At 47.8% G+C, this 23,427-nt stretch overlaps 7 protein-coding genes across 7 annotated transcripts; 3 read left to right on the forward strand and 4 right to left on the reverse strand.

The window, feature by feature from the left end:
* Window positions 1-232: 232 nt before the first annotated feature.
* Window positions 233-1,855, reverse strand: EYB26_001269 (uncharacterized protein; the record flags this gene model as incomplete). The annotated part of the gene is made up of 5 exons (XM_054260580.1): window positions 233-754; window positions 811-902; window positions 963-1,260; window positions 1,317-1,760; window positions 1,826-1,855. The coding sequence occupies 5 exons, from the start codon at window positions 1,853-1,855 to the stop codon at window positions 233-235; spliced, it is 1,386 nt and encodes a 461-aa protein (XP_054116555.1).
* A 464-nt stretch (window positions 1,856-2,319) lies between these two features.
* On the reverse strand, window positions 2,320-4,033 carry EYB26_001270 (uncharacterized protein; the record flags this gene model as incomplete). The annotated part of the gene is made up of 3 exons (XM_054260581.1): window positions 2,320-3,448; window positions 3,509-3,805; window positions 3,870-4,033. The coding sequence occupies 3 exons, from the start codon at window positions 4,031-4,033 to the stop codon at window positions 2,320-2,322; spliced, it is 1,590 nt and encodes a 529-aa protein (XP_054116556.1).
* Window positions 4,034-4,371: 338 nt separating this feature from the next.
* On the reverse strand, window positions 4,372-7,070 carry EYB26_001271 (uncharacterized protein; the record flags this gene model as incomplete). Its single annotated transcript, XM_054260582.1, has 8 exons — window positions 4,372-4,726; window positions 4,792-5,260; window positions 5,316-5,402; window positions 5,466-5,639; window positions 5,694-5,997; window positions 6,061-6,141; window positions 6,197-6,928; window positions 7,008-7,070. The coding sequence occupies 8 exons, from the start codon at window positions 7,068-7,070 to the stop codon at window positions 4,372-4,374; spliced, it is 2,265 nt and encodes a 754-aa protein (XP_054116557.1).
* A 2,581-nt stretch (window positions 7,071-9,651) lies between these two features.
* Window positions 9,652-12,872, forward strand: EYB26_001272 (uncharacterized protein; the record flags this gene model as incomplete). Its single annotated transcript, XM_054260583.1, has 2 exons — window positions 9,652-9,669; window positions 9,852-12,872. The coding sequence occupies 2 exons, from the start codon at window positions 9,652-9,654 to the stop codon at window positions 12,870-12,872; spliced, it is 3,039 nt and encodes a 1,012-aa protein (XP_054116558.1).
* Window positions 12,873-13,932: 1,060 nt separating this feature from the next.
* Window positions 13,933-15,898, reverse strand: EYB26_001273 (uncharacterized protein; the record flags this gene model as incomplete). Its single annotated transcript, XM_054260584.1, has 4 exons — window positions 13,933-14,097; window positions 14,160-14,238; window positions 14,302-15,420; window positions 15,483-15,898. The coding sequence occupies 4 exons, from the start codon at window positions 15,896-15,898 to the stop codon at window positions 13,933-13,935; spliced, it is 1,779 nt and encodes a 592-aa protein (XP_054116559.1).
* A 1,999-nt stretch (window positions 15,899-17,897) lies between these two features.
* EYB26_001274 (uncharacterized protein) lies at window positions 17,898-20,097 on the forward strand (the record flags this gene model as incomplete). Its single annotated transcript, XM_054260585.1, has 3 exons — window positions 17,898-18,118; window positions 18,175-19,788; window positions 19,857-20,097. The coding sequence occupies 3 exons, from the start codon at window positions 17,898-17,900 to the stop codon at window positions 20,095-20,097; spliced, it is 2,076 nt and encodes a 691-aa protein (XP_054116560.1).
* A 2,210-nt stretch (window positions 20,098-22,307) lies between these two features.
* Window positions 22,308-23,414, forward strand: EYB26_001275 (uncharacterized protein; the record flags this gene model as incomplete). Its single annotated transcript, XM_054260586.1, has 1 exon — window positions 22,308-23,414. The coding sequence occupies one exon, from the start codon at window positions 22,308-22,310 to the stop codon at window positions 23,412-23,414; it is 1,107 nt and encodes a 368-aa protein (XP_054116561.1).
* Between the last annotated feature and the right edge of the window lie 13 nt (window positions 23,415-23,427).

Below are 23,427 nucleotides of genomic sequence, written 5' to 3' on the forward strand. Positions count from 1 at the left end.
TAACAAGCCTCAAGTTCCTAGAAGAAGTGCTACCAGATACCTCCTGAGTTGGTCATGACTCATCGATCTGTCTGTTCGTAATAACCATCCTTTTCGGGAGTTCTCCTGATGCTCTTGGAGGAAAATCCATCAGGTCTCTGCGGAGTCATTACACTTGATGACTATCATGTCAAGGAATGAATGGTGAATCTCAATATGAAAAAGCCGTATGTTCGCGCGCTGACGATGTCCCTCAAGCTTGTTCTTCTCTCGGGGGCGAGAAGCAAGTAAGAAAGGGGTCATTGATGCTCTGCGAAATCGTCAGGATGTCCAACACATTTCCCATCGAAGTATGTTCCCAATAGATGCACGGCCCACGTTCGCAGTCCTCCTCACCCTCGAATTGCAAATCGAAGTATTTCCCCAACATGATCTTTCCCCCTGGCAATAAGATCCCTTCAAAGCCGTAGATTCGATCAAAATCATTTTCAATATCGTAGAATTCCCAGCTTCTGGCATCGGGCTCATCCTGGCCGTCACGCTCTTCGGAGAGGAGATAACTGACGAAGCAGATACGCATCCAGCCATAGATACCTGCCTGCGTCTCGGGGATGTCTTGGTAAAAGCCTCGGATGTGATAGTGGAGTGAATCGTCACCCTCGAACCCCTCGCTACCAATGAAATACTTCCTGGGACACAGTAGGTCATGTTCGGGGAATTGAGCATCAAGTCTCTTTGGCCAGATCGTACGATTGGCGTCGACGAGAATCAGAGACTAACAAATATAGATAAGTCTTGGAAATGATGCAGGAAAGAGCTAGAATAGCTTACCATCAAAACTGCATCGTGGTCACTCTCATGGCCTGCACATGTTTGCCATTCCTCCAATGTTAGAGGACTCGCTGGGTAAGGGTGAATGCAAGCTGGTAATTGTGTTAGTTCGAATGGCATGCCACCAAAAAGAAAATGGACAAGTAACTGACAATAGTAACCATACCAATAACCCATCACAGGTATCGGATCTTCAAAAGGACGAAGCCATTCTCTCGGCTTACGTTGAACATTCTCTTCGTACGATGTGGCAAATGATTGCTCTCGAGTGCTCAGGAGATGCCTTTGCCAGAAATTGCGGATGTGCAACAACGTGTCTAGTCGAATTCGGCCGTCTTCCACAAGGGACTGATGGGTATCATGGCCGTAAGAGTAAACCTTCGCAGTATCATAGTTGCTTCGTAGACATGGTCCTGGACCAAGAGGGTCGAGACACATGTGTGTGAGGCACTAAGATAGAACTTCAGTGACTTGAGATCTCAACTAAAAGGATGAGGAAAGCTGACCAGTTGTACAGCGCAATATTCATCAGATGGATTCATGACCACGCCACTGTCATCTCGAACCATGGGTCTGCTGAGAAAATTGGTCTTCTGAACTGCTTCAGCAATCCTCTGAAGGTTCTTCGATCGTGGTCTTCGATTGTCACCAGGTTTAGTCATATATGTTTCCATCAACATGGTTTGAAGGACCTCCAGCCATAAGTGCTCGCATTCAGTTTCCCTAGGATGAATGAACACTTTCTGAGAAAGGACCAAGGCACGTGTTCGATATTCAATATGCAGTAGATCAGATGTGTATTTCAATCCTGCATCGTATTTGTCATTGAATCTTGCTCTCCAGACCCCTGCATCAGGTGAAAGGATACATTCTTTTATCCCACGACATGTGAGAGCCAGTGAGAGAAAGTCGGCGTCAGAATCAATGTGATTGGCGATGCGTTCAAGTAACTAAGTGAAAAAAACTATTAGTGATCTTTAGGTGAGGGTAATTTGAGATGATAATTTGAACTTACTTCAACTGGAATCTGATGGATGATAGCCATTTGACCTATCATGAGATAAAAAGCAAAGTGAAGCTTCAAATCGCACAATCTGATCTTAGATATTAGACTGATACCTGGGGAGCTGGGGAATGGTGATTATGTGAAGAGGGCAGCGTGATTCCAAATCGTGATGATAGGCTGAAGATGTGCAAGAGGTAATTTCCAAGTCTAGGGGTGAAAACAGACGCCAAATAGCTAGGCAGAAGGGCCATAATAAGCAAGCTAGGTAGACAAAGAAAAACAGGACAAACAACTACGTGGAGCACTTCTCTTCAGTGAAGGCGGTCTCCCAATGACAGAAGTTTCTTTTGAAAGTTGTTAGTTGGGGCAGGGTCACTCAAAGAATAATCTTGTCAACTCACAATACTCACAAGTCAAGGCACGCTAAGGTCATAACTCTGGAATATCATGCCCAATTGAAATTGAAGTATATTCGATCATGTATAGTACAACGACACCAAAAATCATGTCTCTCGAGACTGATGCCGTCTGATACTCTGCTTGACGCCCCAGCCATCACTCAAAAGATCCTTGACTTCCTCAAGGCTCATCCCACTCATCTCTGGATATATAAACCATACACCGATCCAACCAAGAACACATACCAACGCATAAATGACAAATGTCCATCTTGGAGTCAACATCTCCATCATAGGCAAAAACGTCAGACCAACGATAAAGTTCGAACCCCAGTTGGTAGCCGTAGCAAATGCTGATCCAAGAGAACGGACAGAAAGGGGAAATAGCTCTGACTGTTGCCAAGGGACGTTTCCAAGACCTGACGCATATGCAGCCGTGTATACAGTAAGACAAATCAAGATGATGGTAGGCATAGAAGATGTACTTGATAACGGCTGTGCTTGATCATCCTCAAATGAATACGACGAGGGTATCCATCTCATATGTGAAAATGCCAAAGCACATCCAAGCAATGCAACAATCATGAATGGAATCGAGTACAAAAGGATACGACGGCGACCTATATAGTCAATCAACGAGAACACCAGCAATGTAAACAAAAAGTTGGTTCCAGCAACAGTCAAGGACGTGAGAGTTGGGGAAGAGAATGAGAGAGACTCGAAAATAGTCGCTGAAAAGTACATCAAGCTGTTGAAGCCACATAGCTGTTGAAGACCCTGCAGCATCATGGCAAGGATAAGGGCTCGTCTGTTGCCGTCAACGTTGTAAAGCTCGCTCGTTGTCTGTAAAGCCCGCCTGAAGCTACTGTCTGATTTGTTGTGGCTGAGCTGCGCTGCTTCATCGGTGACATCCTCTTCGATAGCTCGCAACACGGTGCGGGCTTTGTATGCAGCCTGCGAGTCTGAGCCAAAGACCTTGATTAAGACGTGCCTTGCTTCGGCAACATAACCGGCTTGAACCAGCCATCGAGGAGACTCGGGTAGGAAGATGAGGATTATGAATTGCATTATCGCAGGCACTGCGCCTAAGCCAACGATCCAGCGCCAGCCTGCAGGTGTTTTTGAAAATAGCCAACCTATGATGTATGCAACAACTTGGCCTCCAGTAATGAAAAGAGCAAGTATAGTAACCAGTCTTCCACGCAAATGTGACGGTGCTAGTTCGGAAATATATCTACCATCAAAGTCAACATCTCGAACCTCCAACAAGGATAGTAATGAAGGGTCGACCTACAACGATGATACCATGCTAGCAGCCCCCACAGCCAATCCAACAAGACTACGTCCAATGACCATACCCATAACAGTAGAAGTAAGTGCTTGACATAATGCACCAATCATGAAAAGAGCATCTGCCACCAACAGAACTTTCCTCCGCCCAATGCTGTCGGCATAAACGCCTGCCAAGGGGCTGGCAATAAGGGCAAACAGACTGGTACAGGAAGTAATGATACTCTTGTCCATAGTTGTCAAAATCTTTCCGGAAAGATCTGTTTTTATAGAAACAAGGGTGGCAGAAATGACGCCAGTGCTGTGTCCACCGTTAGCCAAGTAACTCTACAAAGCGCATGGGTGAATTCCCAGAGATGTCGTACTCGTAACCGAAAAGCAAGCCACTAATTCCGGCAGAAAAGGTAAGAGCCCAGATAAACAGACCACCTAGCCCTTCGGCAGATACGCCTGGGGACTCCTGTAACACATCGCTGGGGTTGTCACCATCGTTCCCGAGAAGCGGCTGGTCTGCATCGGTGTGTTCCATGTCTTGTCACCTAGAACGATACTCACCGTTGAACGACATTCAAATCGGTAATACAAACAGCAGGGCAACTAAATAAGAGATAAATATATCTAGAAAATATGAACAGATGTTTTAACGAGGCAGAATAGGAAGAATAAGTTGAGAGATCGCTATGTTGGGCGATCAATGTTGTTGAACTATTGCGGATGTCATTGGTTGACACATGATCCGCTAATTTCTCGACGCTTCTCATTGGTCCAAATTTAACTATAGATCATTACTTTCCTAGGAAGGAAAATCAGGGACAGCAGAATACCGTCAGTATGTTCATATTCTCATTCACTTTTATAAATATGAATCTAAGACTGTGCCCTAGCAACTCCTGCAGCATCTGCCTGAGCAGAGATCTTCTTCTTATAAGCCTTAACATCTCCATCGAACTTCTCAACACGACCATTGTCACAGACCCAAAGACTGGTGCACACGTTCTGCAGCATGGTCACGTCGTGAGACACCATGAGGACACCGCCTTCGAATTTCTGTAGAGCCTCTGACAATGCATCCATAGCTTCGATATCAAGATGGTTAGAAGGTTCGTCGAGAACGAGAATATGCGGGTTGGTAAGGGACAAGCAGGCGAATGCCACACGGGACTTTTGACCTCCAGAAAGCAAGCCGAGTTTCTGGAGACCTGTCATACCAGTGATACCGAACCTATATCTATGCGTTAGTCTATTGCCAACTGAGGAAATATGAATCATGAAGAATAGGACACTCACGCTCCGAGATGTCTACGGTACTCCTCGTCAGTTTTGCCTGGGTAGTTCTTCGTCATGAAGCCCACAGCACTGTCGTTGAGATCCAAAGCGTCAACGTGATGTTGAGCAAAGTAGCCGACTCTCAGACGAGGGTTTTGAGAGATCAGGCCGCTGGTAGGTTGCAGTTGTCCAATGAGCAGTTTCAACACCGTTGTTTTACCAGCACCGTTGGGTCCAACAATACCGATACGAGAGTCAAGTTGCACATCCAGGTCAACATTACTGAGGAGAGGCTTGTCCTTGGTGTAGCCAAAAGCAACCCCGGACATTTGAATGATAGGAGGAGAAAGTTTCTCGACTTCTGGAAATTTGAAGTGGACGACGTATTCGCTCTCTGGTGCTTCGAGCACTGGCATGCGTTCCAGTTTCTTGATTCTTGACTGTGCTTCGGAAGACTTTGCAGCATTATATCGGAATTTATCGATAAAGGCTAGAATAGTGTTAGATTCGATAAGACAGGCGCCGAGTTACAGAGAGTATCATACCTTGCAAATGTGCTCGTTGTGCCATCTGGGCTTCATATTCGCGTTTGGCGGTCTTTCTGCGCTCTTCCTTGGTTGCATAGAATGATTCTACGCGGATGTAATATTAGTAAAAGACGCGTTCAGTAACAGTTTTGGTGAGAATGATAATACCGAAATTGGCTCCCTTGTAGTAGTCAAGTCGTTCCGAATGTTGATGAATGATATCCGTGGCGACCTCGTTCAGGAATGCACGATCGTGAGAAACGACCAGGACTGTACTGGGGTATGACTGAAGATAATTTGCTAAAAAGGTAATGGATGGAACGTCCAACATGTTTGACGGTTCTATAACAGAGTCAGTCTCCATAACATGCCTGATATCAATTCTTGTTCACTCACCGTCGAGAAGAAGCAAATCTGGTTCACAGAAAAGTGCACGGGCAAGAGCCAATCTCATTCTCCAACCACCAGAGAATGTCTTGGTAGCAAACTTTTGACGTTCCTGTGAGAATCCAAGACCGGCAAGAATACTGGCAGCACGAGACTCTGCCTTGTCTGACTCCATTTCGGCAAGTTTTGCGTGTATATCGGAGAGTGTGATGTCAAGACCATCTCTCTCTTTATCTAACCGCGCGGCATCCTTGGATGTATCTGCCATGGATGATCTCTCGACATCAATATCGGCCAGTTGTTTGGTGATTTTCTATAAACAGTCAGCCACAGTCTGCGGTCACAACGTTAAGGTATAGATCAAGCGCAGACTTACTTCTTGCTCTTGAAGTAAGTGTTTTCTCCAAACATCGGCATCTAGAACGGCTTGAAGCGCAGGAGTATCGTCGCCAGTGATCTGTAACCCCTGATCAGTATTTTTCGGTCTTCAATTCCATCGACGTTGGGTTTACCTCTTGTTCAACGTGCAAAATCGAAATATGAGTTGGAACTGCCACTTCACGACGACTCAATGCGCGGAGCAGTGTAGACTTTCCGATACCGTTCTGACCAACCAAACCATATCTTCGACTGTAAGCCAGCGATAACGAGGCATCGGTGAGAATTCTCTTTCCGCCAATAGATATATCAATTCCATCGACTTTAATGTCCTTGCTCTTGGATTGAGCATCAGCTCCCAGTTGAAGAGGGTTAACAGCCATGAAGAACTCCTCGTACGATTGAGTGCTATCTGGCTGATCGAGCAGTCTCGATGCCTCGTATTGAACGTTCTTCACCAATTTCTTATCTTGTTTGGCCCTAATCTTCCGTTCTGCCTTTTCGAGCTTCTTCCGGTCGACTCGAGACTCTACCTTTCGCGTAGCGGCTGACTCCAAATCCACAGATGCTCCTACCAACCCAAGCGTTGACGACATGTTTCTTTGTGCGCCGACATTGATCGTGTGGTCGAGCTTCTTGGCGGCGAAGGGGATTTGCCGCCGTTCTGCGTCGATGCCATCCGCGGCATTTAGCGATGAAATGAACTTTTCGACGAGGTTGCGGATTGCCAGCTCATTCTCCGACGAGAAGTCGCCTGAGGCGGAGACGAGAATTTCGGTGACGGTATCGGCGGCTTCAGCTAATGGTGAGGGGGCATTTGCGTCTGCCTCTTCAACGTAGGCATGGGAGGCGTGGGTTAGGTAACCCTAAAGATCTCCGGTGTTAGTTTTGTATCTCGATCAAAGCAGTCAATTTCGGTAGTTTGCCCCCGGGGGGGGAACGTACCACAGAGTATTCAGAGATGACACGGTCTATACCGGGAATCTGCGCTTGCAGTTCCGCCTCCATGTTGTGTTCTGGGTCGACGTGCTTTGGCAGGCAATGTACAGGGCCGTCTAAAGTCTAGATATTCAATATGGAAGTCGATATCGAATAAATTCGTGGTGGGGTTTGTCTGCGGAGTGCATTCTAAGCTTCCTATTGGCTGGTAGAACCGTTGTCGTGCGGCCAATCAGAGTTATTCATATTTTTTTTACCAATTGGGAAAGTGCAAAACATCCCTGTGTGCCATGGCCACAATGTCAATTTTATTATGGAACGGGTCTTTCAGGAAAGCACTCTGAAACAGTGAAACAATACATAGCATAATGGCATTATGAATATGCAGCTCGGAGAGCTTGAGTTGGGTTGAGATCAGACCGTCCTTGGCCTGCTGTACTAACCAACTCAAGTCTGCGCCGGAAAGCAGAAGGCTTCTGATCAAAACGAGAAATAAGAAAATATTCCGAGTACCACTACTATAGTACGTACAAGCAACGGAGTACTTTCCGTATCACGCAGAATTACGGCATGCAATACTACGTACGAATGCTTGTTTGGCACAAACGAACGACGCTCAAATTCAAATGATGAACACGCTAACTAACCACCTACTACTCTACGGAGTATATGGTACGAGAGTATGTATTTCTAACATTTCTTACCAGCCAGCCAAAGTTGCAATTTCCACACTTGACCCACCGGCGTGACGCAAGTGAGCAAGATCAGCGATCCCTCCGTTTACGTACTAATACGTAGTACGTACTCCGTAGTGTAGTGCGCGATCCTAAGAACCCAGATTGACGAGATCGATCTTGGAAGGAGCGCACTAACTGCTGGCCATTCCAGATTTCTCCATCCTGCTAAGACACATGTTTTGGTCGATTCGTGGGTCTGGGAGGAGCTGTTTCGGAAGTTTTTTTCTCCTGCAGAATCCTAGAAATTGCCAGCGCCCAATAGCCTGCCAGACATATGTCGTACCGTTGGAAATGCTACTACGTAGTATGGGTTTTGTTTTTCTCTGTTTCCCTCGGCTGCGGTTGACGGGGACAGTGTGAGAACATATTCAGCACGAAGACGACGGAAGGACGCGAGATGAGATAAGAGACTTCCGAGAGGGTTGAGATAAATAGATTAATGTTGGTGCGAGCGGGTCTCAGCCCAGCGCATCATTGACAATGATCATCGAGTCATCGAGATTCGACAATATGCCCAAGCGCGCCGGCCAGGCCACATACGGCCGGCCAGACGACCCTTTCCACTGTTTAGACATGGAGTGCGTACGTACATGTAACATAGTTAGCTAACTGACTAACTCACTCACTACGTCTGTACGGACTACGGAGTACAGAGCAGTAGCAGTAACACCCTCTATCCTGCGCAGGTCAGACCGTGATTCACCTGTCGCATCCCGTCTGGCGGACTCGGGACGAGCGGTGATCGGTCAATGATTGGTGCTATCTCGATCAGGAACCCCCCACTCCTGCCCCCCCTGCAAATGCGGCTGCGAGTGAGCGAGTGCAAGCAAGTACGTACAGTGCTCGCGCTGTAAGGGATACACCTGCCGAATCCCGCAACAAGCAATAATCAACAATCCATCATCTCAATGACCGCCTGACATTTCATCGCTGCCATCACAACCAGGAACACAGCCCGGACGATTGGCTCTCTGCTCGCTGGCGTCAGGGACTGGTGGTGACTCTCTCTGCACGGGGAATGCCAATGGCCGCTTCTAAGCTTGCTCCATTTTCCGATCTACCAGTTAGCATCTGCTCGTGCCGTGTATTTGTCGAACCATAAATACATAAATAGACGCCCTTGCAAAGGCAATCTCGAATGCATAAGAGCATAATATTATAATAATGGGATTTGTCGCATCACGAAATTAAGCAGCAAGCCCTCCTCCCCTGTTAGCAAAAAGCAGCAGCTCCATAAGAAAGCAAGAAAGCGGCGAGACAGGCAAGAATCAAGATTGTCGTATTGATTGTTTGTTTGGTTGTTGGTAGGTCTAAAGTGCGTTAGCTCAGTCAGCTAGTGAGTGCTAAACTACATACTACAGAGGAAAGTAGTGGACTGTGGCCCAGCCAGTCCCGCTGCCGGTCGACTTGCTTCCTTCCTGTGTTCCCTGCCTTCCCTGCCTGCCTGCCTGCCTTCCTTCCTTCCTTGTGTTGTTGTGTTGTTTTGTGTCCGCCCTTTTAGCGCGAAATTTCCCCAGCCTTGTTGGTTGTTTCATCCATTCACATTCATTATTCCTAACCACCAGTCCTCTCTCCCTCCTTCTCCCTTCTCCCCGTCACTGCGTCCTCACCTCTCTCCTCCCAGCTTTGAACGCTCGTTTCACCTTCCACGCCATTTGCATCTCCTTCCTTGTTGGCCGGCGTGCCCCCCACCCGTCCCCGTACGATCGATCGATCGTTGGTCGGCCTCTGCACGCAATTCGTACTCGACAAACACAGGAAGACCATCGCACCGTTGAATCTTGTTAGAGCTCTTCAACCACACCGTCGCTCCGTTGAAAATTCATCGCAATGTGGAAAGGATTGGATGCGTGGGAGCGTTCAATGCTTATTTGAGTCGACAATCTCGACCTGTCTCGTGAGTCCGTGTCAGAATGGAGCACGTCTCGACGGTAAGTAAACACATATCCTCATCGCTCCTGCACTTTCGTCCATTGACCCTGGGCCACATGGAACTGGATGCTCCAAACCCATCACGTCATGCTCCGGTCTGGATAGCAAATGTCATCTCGTTATATCCCGCCTTGATAAAACTGTGTATGAATTCATCGATCAAGGACTAACTCTCAATAAGCTGTGTGCCGTAAGTACTGTTGGCATTGCTGCAACTGGTTTTGCTTTGGCACGCCGAGAGCAACCTACCAGATTTCAGTCATTATCTAGCTCCAGGAACTCGACACTTCCACGCAATTCACCACCCGACACGGTCAATCCGAGCCTATCTCACCATCAGGACGCAAGCGAACGGTCTTTACAGCAGCGAACAGGATTTCAATCAGTTGCTACGGACTCGGGACAAAACTTGGTACTGTCACAAAGGAGGAGGGAACGGCGGCGACGACAAACCGTGACGAACCCTCTCACGAAGGCAGTAGATGAGACCACAACGCAGGAGAGCGCGGCAGCTAGCAGCCGACCGACATCCTCGTGGTTGAGACGGATATCTATTATATCTTCCACCACTTCCAGTTCGCTGTCCAGCCCAACCACCGCCGCTTCGTCTGTGAATGTACCCCCTACACAGGCACACACCCGACGGGATTCGACCGTCAAGGCGCCAAATAAACTGGTCAAACGTTCAAATTCACAGCATTCCATAAAGCAGTCAGCAAGGGGAACAGGGCGATCCAGATCAAATACTCTCGGTTTGCGCCGCCCAGCTACCAGCCATCAACGCTCTCGTGATATTGCTCACCGAGCGAGTCTCGGTCAGGAACCAGACTTTTCCATTCCACCTGCATTTCTAGAGAGCTCGCTGGCTAGAGAAAACGAGCTAGTGGATTTAGACAGTCAGCATTGGAGACCGTTCTTTGGCTCTACTTTTGGCAGAAGACGTCAAGGCTCAATAAACAATGCTATAGTGACCATCAAGCCGAGTCGCCCTCCTCACCCGCGTTATTACGTCAATTATCCAACCTTGATGCTTTCAACCTTGCTTAAGATATCATCTAATGCCAGCAATATGGCAGCAAAACAAAGCTCTTCACAATCACCATCGACCGACGCCATTCCTTTTATTGATCCATTCTCACGACATACTGATGGTACCAATACCAAACTTACGAAACACACCCCCCATGATAAACGCAGGGCAGTCCGATCTTCGTCCATTTCAGATATGTCTGTGACCAACCGCAAATCCGGAGTGACCCCAATGAAAAGTGATGGTAAAAGCCCTCTAGCTGCAGCACGTTTACACGGAAAAGGCAGGATTGTGTCAAATCCATTACCACGAGACTCGGGTAAAGGTGGAAGCCCCCCGCTGCGACGCAAGAGGAACTTCACCGAATCCGATACATTAAACCGACCTCAGACTGCCCCCGGTGCGAACCACATGCATAAGAAACCCCTAAACATGGATGAATCATTTCCACCAGATGTTTCATTTTCTGCCGACTTGCTCAAGTCAGCGGACACTTCGCTGGCTTATAGAAATGGAAGCTATGATAACAAATCCTCTCCCATCCATTATCCCCCATCTGGGTCATCACCACCGATTATTCGTTATTCCCGAACCAAACGTCTTTCTGGGGCGACTTCAGATTGGGCATCGACCGTTATAGGCTCGGATGATACTCGTGTCTTCACCTCAGCGGACGAAGACGATCAAAGTGATTCGGTCTTCGACTCATTTCGCACAAGAGTATCATCTACCAGCCAGACTGGTCGTCGTGGTCCAAACATTGAGACAATATTTCGCGACGTTTCAACTGATTTCAAGAATTCAGGCCCCGTTGCAGTTGAAGAACTTGGTTTTGAGAATTTGCGACTGTCACAGTCAACCCCAAGATCCTCTTTGAGTGATATCGATTCTAATACAACTCCGGTGACACTATCCGCTGCCAAGAATACAGATGCAACGCCAACACCACGTGCAAAAAAATCCCCCAAAAACTCGCTTCATTCATCCCCTCTGAAGATATCACAGGCTCCTTGTTCTAGGGACTTGGTTTTCAGCTCTGATGAAGATGCAGTGCTGGAGGATGGTGACGATGAGTTCGACACATCATTTGGAGAGAATCTCAATTTCTTCCAGCCCTATGCTGACCCTGATACAAACTCTCCTTCATTAACACGAAAAAGCTCTGCGATCGGCATCAAGGCAAGCGTCTTTGACTGGTCTGAACAGACATGGAGTGAGCGTGATCCCCAAGCTCACGAGGTTCGGCCAAGTACTGTGCATGGAAAGCAAGGCACCAATCCCCGAAGCACCCGTAGACCGAATCGGAAAGCCCCAAGTGCCATACATCTACGAAGCCAGAGCGTACCGGTCTCTCGAGATGGTCCGGTTCCGAGCGAAAGCCGACAACCCTCCGCCAAATTCGGTACCTGGGGCTTGGGTCAGAAGGGAGTGAGTGAAGACTGGGATGGCGACTTTGACTTTGGTGAGGAAGATGACGGCGATAATCTAGAACTTGGTGATGGCACAACTTCAGCGGGGCGGATGCATACAGTGAAGGTACCACAGGCTATCATGGAATCACAAGCCAGCGTTCATGGACAATACGGACAAGTTCAAGAATTGACCCTCCTCGTCGAGGAATTGAAACGTTTGCGGATACAAGGCAACACGTTACAAGTCATTGATGGACCCGCTAACGAACTTTGGAAGGAAGCAGATGGAATTGTTAACCTTGCAACATTTGAAGATGAAGACACCAATTGGCAGATTCCCAATTCACCATCATCTTGTGGGAGCTTCGATGATTTCGAGAATTCGCCATCCCCGTCACAGAAGCCATGGAGAAATAATGATAATGACATGAAACGGCCACCCCTTACTCTATGGAGCGACATGGATCACAACTCAAAGGGTTCTAGTAAGAAAGAGCCTGCAGCGAAGGCCAAGTCTGTGCTAGAAACAATCTATCAGCAACGGGAATCTTCCGAAGCTCCATCGGTCGAAACTGCCAGTCAGCCACCACAGAAGCTTCCTTTTGATACGCAATCTCTCAAGGAATTGGTCACTCGTGCTGGAGTTGTAACTCGTGCATTGAAGGATGTTATACGTCGAGCTGAGGGTGTTACATCTAACGACGAGCCTATCCCATCGTCAGATCCCCCATTCAGTCAAATATTCGCTCAAAGGTCATAATTATTTATAGACGACTGAGCATGACGACTTATACGAAACTTCTTCCTCCGGAAGCTTACGCTTCTTTTGTTCACTTTCTTTCTAACTTTCTTTTCATACCCATTCAACGGAGTTACGACGTTGGTCTCTGTAAATCCTTTCAATTCTCTGTACATTTTTCTGCTCTAACTTGGCCGGTCATCTGAGACGAGGTTGGGGTCCAGTATTGGCGTTCTGTCGGCCTTGGTGTATTTCTTTTTCTTCTTCATTTTCACTTTCTATTATTGGTATCATTGCTATTTATATTCTATTCTTTTGTTAAGGAGTTCACCTCTTACCTTCATTATGAAGGTTGGTCATGGTCTTTCATCACAAAATCACGAATTATGTTACGACTCAAAAGTTGGGGCTAGCAAACCCCTCATGTCACATTTTTCTTTCTTCTTTTTCATGAGCATTACTCTGTATATGAAAGTCCCCTGAACAAATGTCAGAGTAAGGACACGATGAGAGATAAAAGCGATGATTGTATTCTTCCCTTTTTTTCTTCCTTCTGGTTTTTGTTTCTTCTATCCTTCGATTCATCATTTATATGACGATGGACTTGCATTCTTCATGTTAGAATAGCGTCTGACTTTTTGATTATTATTATTTTTTTTAACTCTTTTCAGTCTACTTTACCTCCTTTGTTGATACTATGTACCTGTGGCGGTTATGAATGGTGCAGGATAATGTTTTTTTATTCAACTTCCTTGTAATGTAATACATCTTGGATAGTCTCGCGTACCTACATGGGTATGATTATACGGTAGAACCTAGGCAAGCAGGTAGTTACCTCGGTGTTGACAAATATCTACCTAGACCTATGTAGAGATATATACAATCGATAGTCTTTACGCGCGGTGTAAATCGACGCCTTCTGTATATACACATAGCCAGACGGTACCTAGGTAGAGAGGTCAGGTATGATCTCAACATTCACGAGTATTATTATGCATATATGTATGTATGTATGTATATATATATATGTACGTATGTGATTGACTGCAATCACCAAAATCCAACCACCCCGAAGAAATTACTACTCGTCTTCGTCGGCAGGCCTCTCTGGAGCAAAAGTAGGTGCAAATTTACTCCTCGCACGGATCTTGTGACCCCTCAAGTAGAAGAAGATGGGGATCGGGACTAGGAGGGCAGATATGCAGCCGAGGAGTGTTCCGGCCCAATTGATGCCCATGCCGTTGAACTATTCAGAAGGAGTTAGAGGAAATGAGTCGCTCAAGAGGCAGAAGGGGTGTGTGTATGTACCATGTATGTTGCGAAAAGTGGGAAGACTGCACCAGCCAGGGAACGAAGGAACGTGTTTGCGGCAATGGCAGAAGCGGCGCTGTGAAGCATGTTAGTGTGGATCCCGCCCTCCCCCAAAAAAGAATAAATAGAGTAGACGTACAAAAGCAGATAGGCGTCAACAAGGTAGTTGAGACACTGGAGGAAAATCGATAGAAGACCAAAACCCGTCAAAAGCCCCGACAGAGTAGGCACAATCCAATGAATATCAGCTTTATAACCTGACCAGCCGAACCAGAAAAGACCAGCAGAAAAAGAAATTCCACCGATAATAGCTGGTGGCAATCGCCATTCTGGCACGGGGATGTTGTTGTTGGCCTCTAGTTTCCTGTTATATGATGGTTGCAGAGCAATGATGAAGATACCGGCCATCAGCTCGCCAACGGCCATTCCAAAATAAGGTAGACCACCAATTCCCCTGCCAAAACCGTGAATTTGCTGAAAAACAATCGGGTAGGCGGTCATGAAGAGATAAAGCAGACCATAGATGAAAGCCATGTAGATACTCAGCAGCAATACAATAGGCTCTGAGATCAGGATCTTGATGGGACGACTAAAGTTCTTCGACACTAACTCACGGAAATCGACTTCAATCTCCTCCTGTTTTGCATGAATACCCCAGTTCCTGGTACGACGACGAAGTTCTGCGGCCTTCTCCATGAGGACTATAGGTGGGTACGTCTCATCGAGGAAGAACACATCTAGGACGAGAGCTGCAGAAGCCATGATGGCAACCAAATACTGAGTCCAACGCCAGCCGAGGTAACTATCAACGATAAACCCGCCGATAAAAGGTGCAACAAGAGGTCCCATAAAGACGGTAAGCGAGAATACGGTGATGGCCACACCACGGAAACGGTTGTCAAACATGTCGGAAAACACGGCGGCAACTACTGCAATGGGACAAGCACCAAAGAACCCAGCAAAGAATCGACAGATCAAAACTGTCTGCAAGTCCTTCGCGGTTGCTACGGCGAATTGGAACAGTGTCAAACCAGTCATACCGATCATGATGGGCAATTTTCGACCGCGAAGTTCTGAAAGAGGGGCCCAGCATATTGGCCCGGTGGCGAAGCCGAGAACATACAACGATAGCCCGAGCAGTGTGACTTCCGTGGAGACGTGGTAGATTGACGCAAGGCTCGTCGTAGCATTAGCGTAGATGCTACTTCCAAATGTAGAAACGAGACTTGTGTATGCCAACATGACACTAGTCAATACCCTGATAAAGCAAATAGTTAGCAAAAGTGACGAACAACACGGAGCAGAAGGGACAGAGAATACTTTTTCTTGGTTGGCCAATTCTGCGGATGTAAAGGGTCATCAGGGCCATCGAATTCCACTACATAAGCTTCCTTTGCTGGCAAAGCCGGCGGATAGGGTTTTCCAGCACCAAATGGCGGTAGGGGCTTCTTTGACACGCGTGACCTTAGAGTAGCACCGACTGTTCCGCTATGTTGACTGCGTTGTGTAGCAATGCGACTGAGGGCAGTCGTGTGTCTTTCCAGCGTATACGAGGTCTGGATTCTTGACATGATCGGCTCAACGGGGCCTTCCGACGACGAACTGCTCGAGATCGACCCTAAGGAAGACGACGTACGGGACGGACTGAGAGGTGGCTCAACGCGAGCCTCCGACGCCTGGCCAGGAAGCCTGGCATCGATCTCGGCTTTCTCCAGGTCTCGAGAAACCACATCCATGTTTCTGGCTGAATTCCGTTTGTACGGCAGGGATCGAGTGTATTAAAACCTATAAACCTTGGGCACAACCCACCGAAGAAACCCGCAGTTGACAGCAATTGATGATGCGACCGGAGAATCAAGCATCATTCGAGGTTGAGTTCGCATTCCTTAGCAGTCTTTCTCGCATCATTCATTCATTGATTTATACTTTGCGGGGTTCAATCTTTGGTCTTGGCGCCAATCATTCCAGGTCTGGTGATGTAAGCGGCACGAAGGAGGCCGACTGCATCTCAGTATAGGTCGAGTTGGATAAATGTAATAAGGTAATAAGGGATAAATATCACGGAAGGATTGTTTAGTTAACGTAGTTAACTATAGATTTATGTTTATCAATTGATTTTAAACCCAGCTAGCGCATGTCATGTCCGTCAGATCATCCGACCACAGACGCCGTGCAGTGTCTTGTTTCGAAAACAAGCAGTGATTCGACGCTGAAGATGACTCGCAGACACCACCGCTCCCATTGGCTGCTCAATTGGTGTCCATTTCCTCTTGAATTTACTGTGTAGTTAAAAGTGACTTACCTGCCCTGCTGGATTGACGCTCAATACATTCAACACTCGGCTGGCGACCACGGTAAACCAACCAATCCACTGCCGAGTAATCAGGGTGGTGCCGAAGCGAACCACAGGGTGCATATGGAACCTCCCTTGGCTGGACCACCCCGTCTGTGTCAATCGTAATCATCATAGCAGGGTCATGTATATATATTGAGCCCTAGTTTCACAGATTCATAGTTGAGATATAAAAGTATCAGGTAAATAAGCCGCACGGGAAAGAACCACACGCACTTGGCAGCGTATTTGGTAATCGTGTAATCTGAATACACAACTGAGGCCCCTTCCGGTGGGACAGGCGATACGGCACGGTGATTGGCCAGGATAGATTGTGTTCCTGGAGCTAATCCTGTTAGGGGCTCCTGAAACAAGCCTCCATCTCTCTCCATCTGTGGTGCCTCCTTCCTTCGTCTGCGCCATCTTTACTATTGAAGAGTAAATGCTCTGTGTCGTACTACGTAAATAACACATAAGGTAGTCACTACGTATGAAGTCATGAACCATACCCTGTATCCTCGAGAAATGTCGGACAGCATCGTGGAAAACATCCCCGAAGAACAGGAGAATCTTGACAGCCTTCCTTCAGAGAGCTTCGTTGGTCTGCTTAAGGTAATATAATATAATCGCTCTGTATCAAGGTAAAGAGATCCGGCCCGGCCCCGTCAGTCTTTGATACTCTCCACCTTGGACTCCGTCAAGTGGACTGGCTTTTAATTGCAGTAACGTACTCTGCAACTCTGTTACGATCCTCTTGCGCGTCCCGGAGCATAAAATACAGTAAGGTAATAACTGACCTGGAAAGAACGCTGCCTCGACTAGTGGCCGGGCCTAACCAGGTATGTACTAACCCGTCCAACCGCACCCGCAGGGACAGCCTCAACTCATTTGCCTGCCCGCCCACTCACTCCCCCATTTATGATCCTCCCTTGTTTTCTTTTCGTCAACGGTCGCTCTTCTTTCTGTCTTTTTTTTTGTGTGTGCGCGCGCGCGTGTGTTCTTTCGCTCGACTTTCGCTCTTTATTTTTCTCGATAGAGGAAATTCTTCCTCAGACCGTTCTTTAACCACGCTCCTTTTGCATCCAACACGCTCTTTTGAAATTCACTCTGTCAGGGGAAGTCGACCGCGCCCGTCTCCTAACTCGCCGCTTGTTCAGCTTTATCGTCGCTCTCTCGCAGAATTATACTCGCACAAACTCGTTTATTAACTCTTGCTCCGAGTTACCATCGATTATAACAATAGAATATATATATTCGCATGTGCATGTTTCTACAATAAGGTCACGGTGTTTTGATCAACCCGTTCTGCATCGGTCCCAGGTTGAATGTCTCTCCTGTGATCACTGGCAACAACTACTTGAAAATCAACCCTGCTGGGTCTTCAAGACTCATCGCAGCGGAAGATGTCACATCGACATGGCATGCACCACCATGTGCGTCGTCACATCCCGGAGGATCCTGTGCAGCTTGAATCGGTGCCTTTAGAGCCTGCTCCTACCATATCCGAAGCTCCCTCCGTCATTCGCCGGACCTCTTCGGCCACCTCGACCTGTACAGGCTCATCATGTGAAACCACGAGTAGCTCCAATCTCGTCAACACTTTGCCCGTGGTTCTCGGAGTAGTGTGAGTCCTTTGAGATTGGAATTGACGATTTGGGCCCAATGCTAACTTGTATCTAGAATTCCGGTTGTCCTCGCCATCGCTGTTTTGTTATTTCTACACAGACGACATGTCCGTAAACTTCGCCAGGAGGATGCAAACGACAAACACAAGTCCTTGGATTTCGGTATGGAGGTTGTGCGAGCTGGTGGCGGGAAAGCCAACCCGGAAATGGGAGAAAAACCTCACAAACACGGAATGTCCTTGGACATCATCAGCAGCCCTTATCTGCTTCCCCCAGGATTACATGGCTCCAAAGAATCTCTGCGGTCCCTCTCGAAAGTGATTAGTCCAGATGATGACAAATACCGACTCGGACTTGCTGCTCAAAGCGACACTGCTTCGCTAAGATCATACCGTTCTCATCCCAGAATGGGACAAGATGATGCATCTAGCTTTAGAGGATCGACCAGACACGGACCTCTACCCGACGATATGAACCAGGGCCTCTTGCAAAATGCCTCGAGGATGTCACGATCACCTCCAGTTGATGCAACATCACCCTTAAGTGTTAACCATACCATCCACGAAGAGCAATTCGACCACCCAAGAACCGTGGGTAACCAAAGTCCAATCCGGCAAGCCGAAAGTCCACCAATGGCTAAATCCCCGAAGAATCATGTTTCCCCGGATCATTCCGGCCAGGGTGATGAGATGTTCTTCGGCTCTTTCCCTCAGCGAAACCCCAATCGACTCACTTTGAACCCATCCAACGGCCTCCAAGCCCCGAATGAGGTGTCTCACGAGCCTCATCCAAGTCTAGGCGGCTTTGACTTCGGGACAGGTAACACTGGCCCTGCGAATGACCGCCATGATGCCCCGGTCATGGCTGCAGAAACCCTTCACACTGGGCTTCCTAGATTATCTCTTCCGATGAGCGAAACTAGTGATTACGGAGATGAGCCGAAAGCTCATGTGACGCCATCATTGAATATGCCAGAGGCTGAAGACCAACCTCGAGAGTCGGAAGATTTCCCCCATCCACCAAACAACCGTATGACTCAGTCATTCACGAAATTTGATGAAGGGTTTGATCCACACAGGCTGACTGTCGGTATCCGTCCTCTTCCACCGGAAGACCCAACCGACAATGCCGAACAGCGAGCTAACAGGATTCGTTCTTTCTACAAAGAGTATTTTGACGATTCTAAGGGCGGTAATGAAGAGTACTATGAAGACTTTGGACCAGAGTTCTATGAAGATCCTGGAGTGTTCGATCCATACTCTAGTGATTACTTCACGGGCCCACCCAAACCATTCGCTCAACCTATTGGACGTCGCGCCATGACACCTCCTCCGCGTTTCCAAGGACCACCTCGCAATATTATGCACCCAGCTGCTGGCTCGAGAGGTGCAGGCCCGCGCGCATTTTCCTCTGCTTCGGGTCGAATGCCCCCTAAAGGACCCGCGAAACCAGCTCCCCCACCGGAGCCGTTACACGTTTTGCCTTCACCTCACTTGATCAAAGACGACATGTCAATATTGCCCATCGACTATGCTCCCCCATCCTTCAAGGACCGCGTAGAAGGCCGACCAGAAAGCCCCCGTGGAGGACTACGTCCTTATACATCCATGAGCCGTGCTCATACTCCCCTGGTCTCGTCCTTCGACGACCTTGCAGCTATCCCGAGCCCGTAAGTGCTACTCTTATATATATCCCATTCGTTCATTTCATGGTTCCCAACTGACATGTCATGCTTAGTCACGCTTTGCGAAAGTCTGGAATATATACTACATTGGACTTTGCGCCTCCTGCGCGATTCAAGAATGATACGGGAAGCGATGCTGGTAGCATTCGCAGCAACCGTACTGGCATCTCGAGAATCCACGATCATAACATCCGTACCGGGGCATATCGTGTCAGCCGGTTGCCGACAGACGTTGTGGGCACCAAAGATGATCTCTTTGCCAGTCTGCGACCCACCATGGACCTGGGGCGCTAGAACAAACTACGTGCATGTTTCCCTCTCGCTGCGTTGATCGTACGATTAAATCATTTTCAGCATTGTTCCTTAACGATGGTTCTTGCTTATCTCTAACGGTCGCGTTATGATGATTCGTCTTCACCAGCATTGTTTTGCTCATCGACCTAACCTTTTCTATAGAACTTTGACATGGAGTATTGGGGTTGTTTTTGAAATCTGGGATCTTGAACTTGAATGAAGGCGCTGATCAATAGACACGTGCTGTACTATTATTACCTATATTCTTATTTCTTTTCTTGGGTGATCTTCTCTTCTGGTACACCCTCACCGCCAAGCCATCCATTGGCATTTGATTCTATTCTCCGCGTCGTTGATGAGGATTCTTATTCTTTCCATCTTTCACCTTTTCTTATTTTTCTCTTTCGTGGTGTGATATGCACCTGTAATGTACATAATGCGCCGTGTCCGCTAACTATAACACCGTCTTGAAATCACATTGATGACGAAACAGCTCTTCGGGCTTTTGCTATCCTTGATACTGTAGTAAATCTTGAGTGTCGGATGTACGTAAGAAGGAACAAACACATTGTGGCTGTGCAGGTGTGGCTGTTGGTTCCGCAAACATCCAATCTCTGAGGGGGACTCCAGTACTTGCTTGTTCCTAACTCGACCCAGTCTCACACAGCATCCACCCACCGATCGTCAGTGCAGGTTCAGATACGTTGCATTTCCAACCTTACCTACCATAATTTGTCCATGCACTGCATCTCGAGTTCGAATCTTGTATGTACATGCTCCGTAGTGATGTATCCTGCTGAGTTATGAATCATCAAGTCTTCCAAGAGTCGATGATCCAAAGTCGGCGATTGGTGGGTGTGGCCGTCGTGACTAAACACGGAAAGGTAACTTAACTAAGTTAATAACTTAACTAACTTAGGTTCATTTGTGTTGTATCTTACGCTAGTATCAGCTGTCTCATTTCATTGTCAAATCATAAATGAGTTGCGTCGCGTACAGAATACTACATACTAGGTACGTGTCTCTATTCATAAGAAGCTTTTAGTAGTATTTGTACTAACATAATAGTTGTCTTCCATAAATCATGTAAAAATTCGGACGTGCTGAATCTCAGCTCAGGATAGTTACCAGCTAATGCCCCGATCCGGCCACCCACGTTTCTCCTAGTTCGGTAACACTGCCTGATTATCATATGTCAACCGTTGGTAAATTATCAATCAATACGAAATAGCGTGACCGCTGGAGTGGGACCATGTCCACTGAGTGCTTTAATTGGCAACAGGCGTCCCAAAGTGGCTACAAATGACCCCACTCCGTGTCGAGGAAACCAGTCATTGGCTGCGCACAATACGAGCCCGCGCAAGTCCGTGATTTCTCTTTCCAGTCTAGAAGGCGGCTATTGCCAAATGCGCCAATCGGGTGGGCGTGTTCGCCCTTTTGCGTAACTTACCGTTATTTACGCTGTTTTTGCCTCCCCCACAGCCCCATGTACGGCTGTACCGCGATACCAATGAGAGAAGACTATTGAAAAGTAAAAAAAAGACGAAGACTGCGGCTTGCCCATACAGCCCCCGTTTCGCTCTTTGAGTGTGTCTTTTCTCTTGGACTGACTGGACTGACACCTGCTCGTCTCGTTCATGCTTTCTTGAATCAGAGTGTCTATCCAAGAGGGGGGATTAAGTTGTCTGGTCTTGGATATTATCATTATCATTTTACTATATGTCTAATCACTAACTTCTTCTATCTTTTTCTTTTTCCTTTTCTTCCGGCGACATACAATCTCAGGCCCCTAATCCCTCCTCCGCCCTGGTCCCCGTCCGTCGCAAGCAGTCTTTGCTGTCTCAGGTCCCAATCGAACAGAAGTCAACGTCCAAAAATCAAGAACACCAGAAAATAATAATCAGCAGGGAATCAGTGTTATTTGTGATATTTCCGTCCTGGGATTACTTCGGCAGAACCTCGACTCGTGAAAATTGCCTATTCGACTTGCGCCCCGAAGTTCAGCCGGTTGTGTCCTGTGGCCATTCTGAGACTGCCGTGAAGGCCTAAAAGTACAGGCATTGTTGAGCCACGACTGTTGTTTCATTTCTCTCCTTCAGTTCACATCGCCACGACAACTCTCATATTTGTCAAAAGCGCGCGCGATCACTCTTTTCATTCAACCAGTCATCCATCAGGTGATAGACGCACCTTGAAAGACATTTTACAGGATGTCTGCTCCTTCTAATTCCGCTGTGCCAACGGCCAGCTCTACTACATCAGCTGAGCCTACTTCGTCTGCCTCTTCAACCTCGACATCTAGTTTTTCTAGCACAACCAGTTCCTCGACCTCTTCATCAAGCACAAGTTCGTCGACTTCCACAAGCTCGACATCAACCTCTACCAGCTCTTCGAGTTCTACTTCTACAACAATTCCATCGACCTCGACCACAGCTTCCGAGACGGCGCCTGGGCCAACGACAATCTTTGTAACTTCTACTTCTACAGCTTCTCCCACGGCAGCAACCGGATCAACAACGGACACCTCTACCATTAGCTCATCCACCGGCACAGCCTCGCCTACACACACTGGCGCCGCTTCTTCCGGCTCCAGTGGACTCTCTCCGGGAGGTACTATCGCGGTAGCCGTTGTGGTTCCCGTTGCATCAGTTGCTTTAATCATCTGCGTTCTACTCTGGTGGTGGCGACGACGCAAAGCCAATAAGCTTGCTGAGGAAGAGAGGCGAAAGGAAGTGGAGGAGTATGGTTTCAACCCCAACAACGACCCCGGTCTTGGCGGCAGTGTTGTCGGAGGTACCATGTCTACCAACACATATAGCGACCGTTACGAACAACAGGACGGCAATGCAGGATACCGAGGATGGGGCACAACTTCTCATCCTCGCAAGCCTTCGACGAATCTTTCTTCCATCCCACTTTCGGAAACCAGCGCAATGCAATATAACGATGGCCCTGTGAGACCGGATTCCGGGGAGTTGGGCGCGATAGGGGTTGCTGGCGCCGCAGGAGCCGCAGCAGGAGCTCAAACCGGTGACATTCGTCGCGGCGCATCGAATGCATCGTCCGCATATTCCGCCGGCGTTCAGTCGGAAGCATCAGACGATGCACATATGGGCGGCCCTGGACCTAATCAGTACTACGATGAGGGCAACCCTTACTACCACGACATTCACAACCAACCGGCCGGATATAGTGATCCTGCTTATGGCTTGGGACAGCCTGTGATTCGTGATGTGCAAGCTCGTCGCAACACTCGCATCGAAAACCCCGGCGTCTATCCACAACAGGGCAACGCCGGTATTGCTCAGAATTTCTAAAGCTTGCGTTCCA

This window comes from Talaromyces marneffei, chromosome 1, assembly GCF_009556855.1.
Source record: "Talaromyces marneffei chromosome 1, complete sequence".
NCBI classification, from domain to species: domain Eukaryota; kingdom Fungi; phylum Ascomycota; class Eurotiomycetes; order Eurotiales; family Trichocomaceae; genus Talaromyces; species Talaromyces marneffei.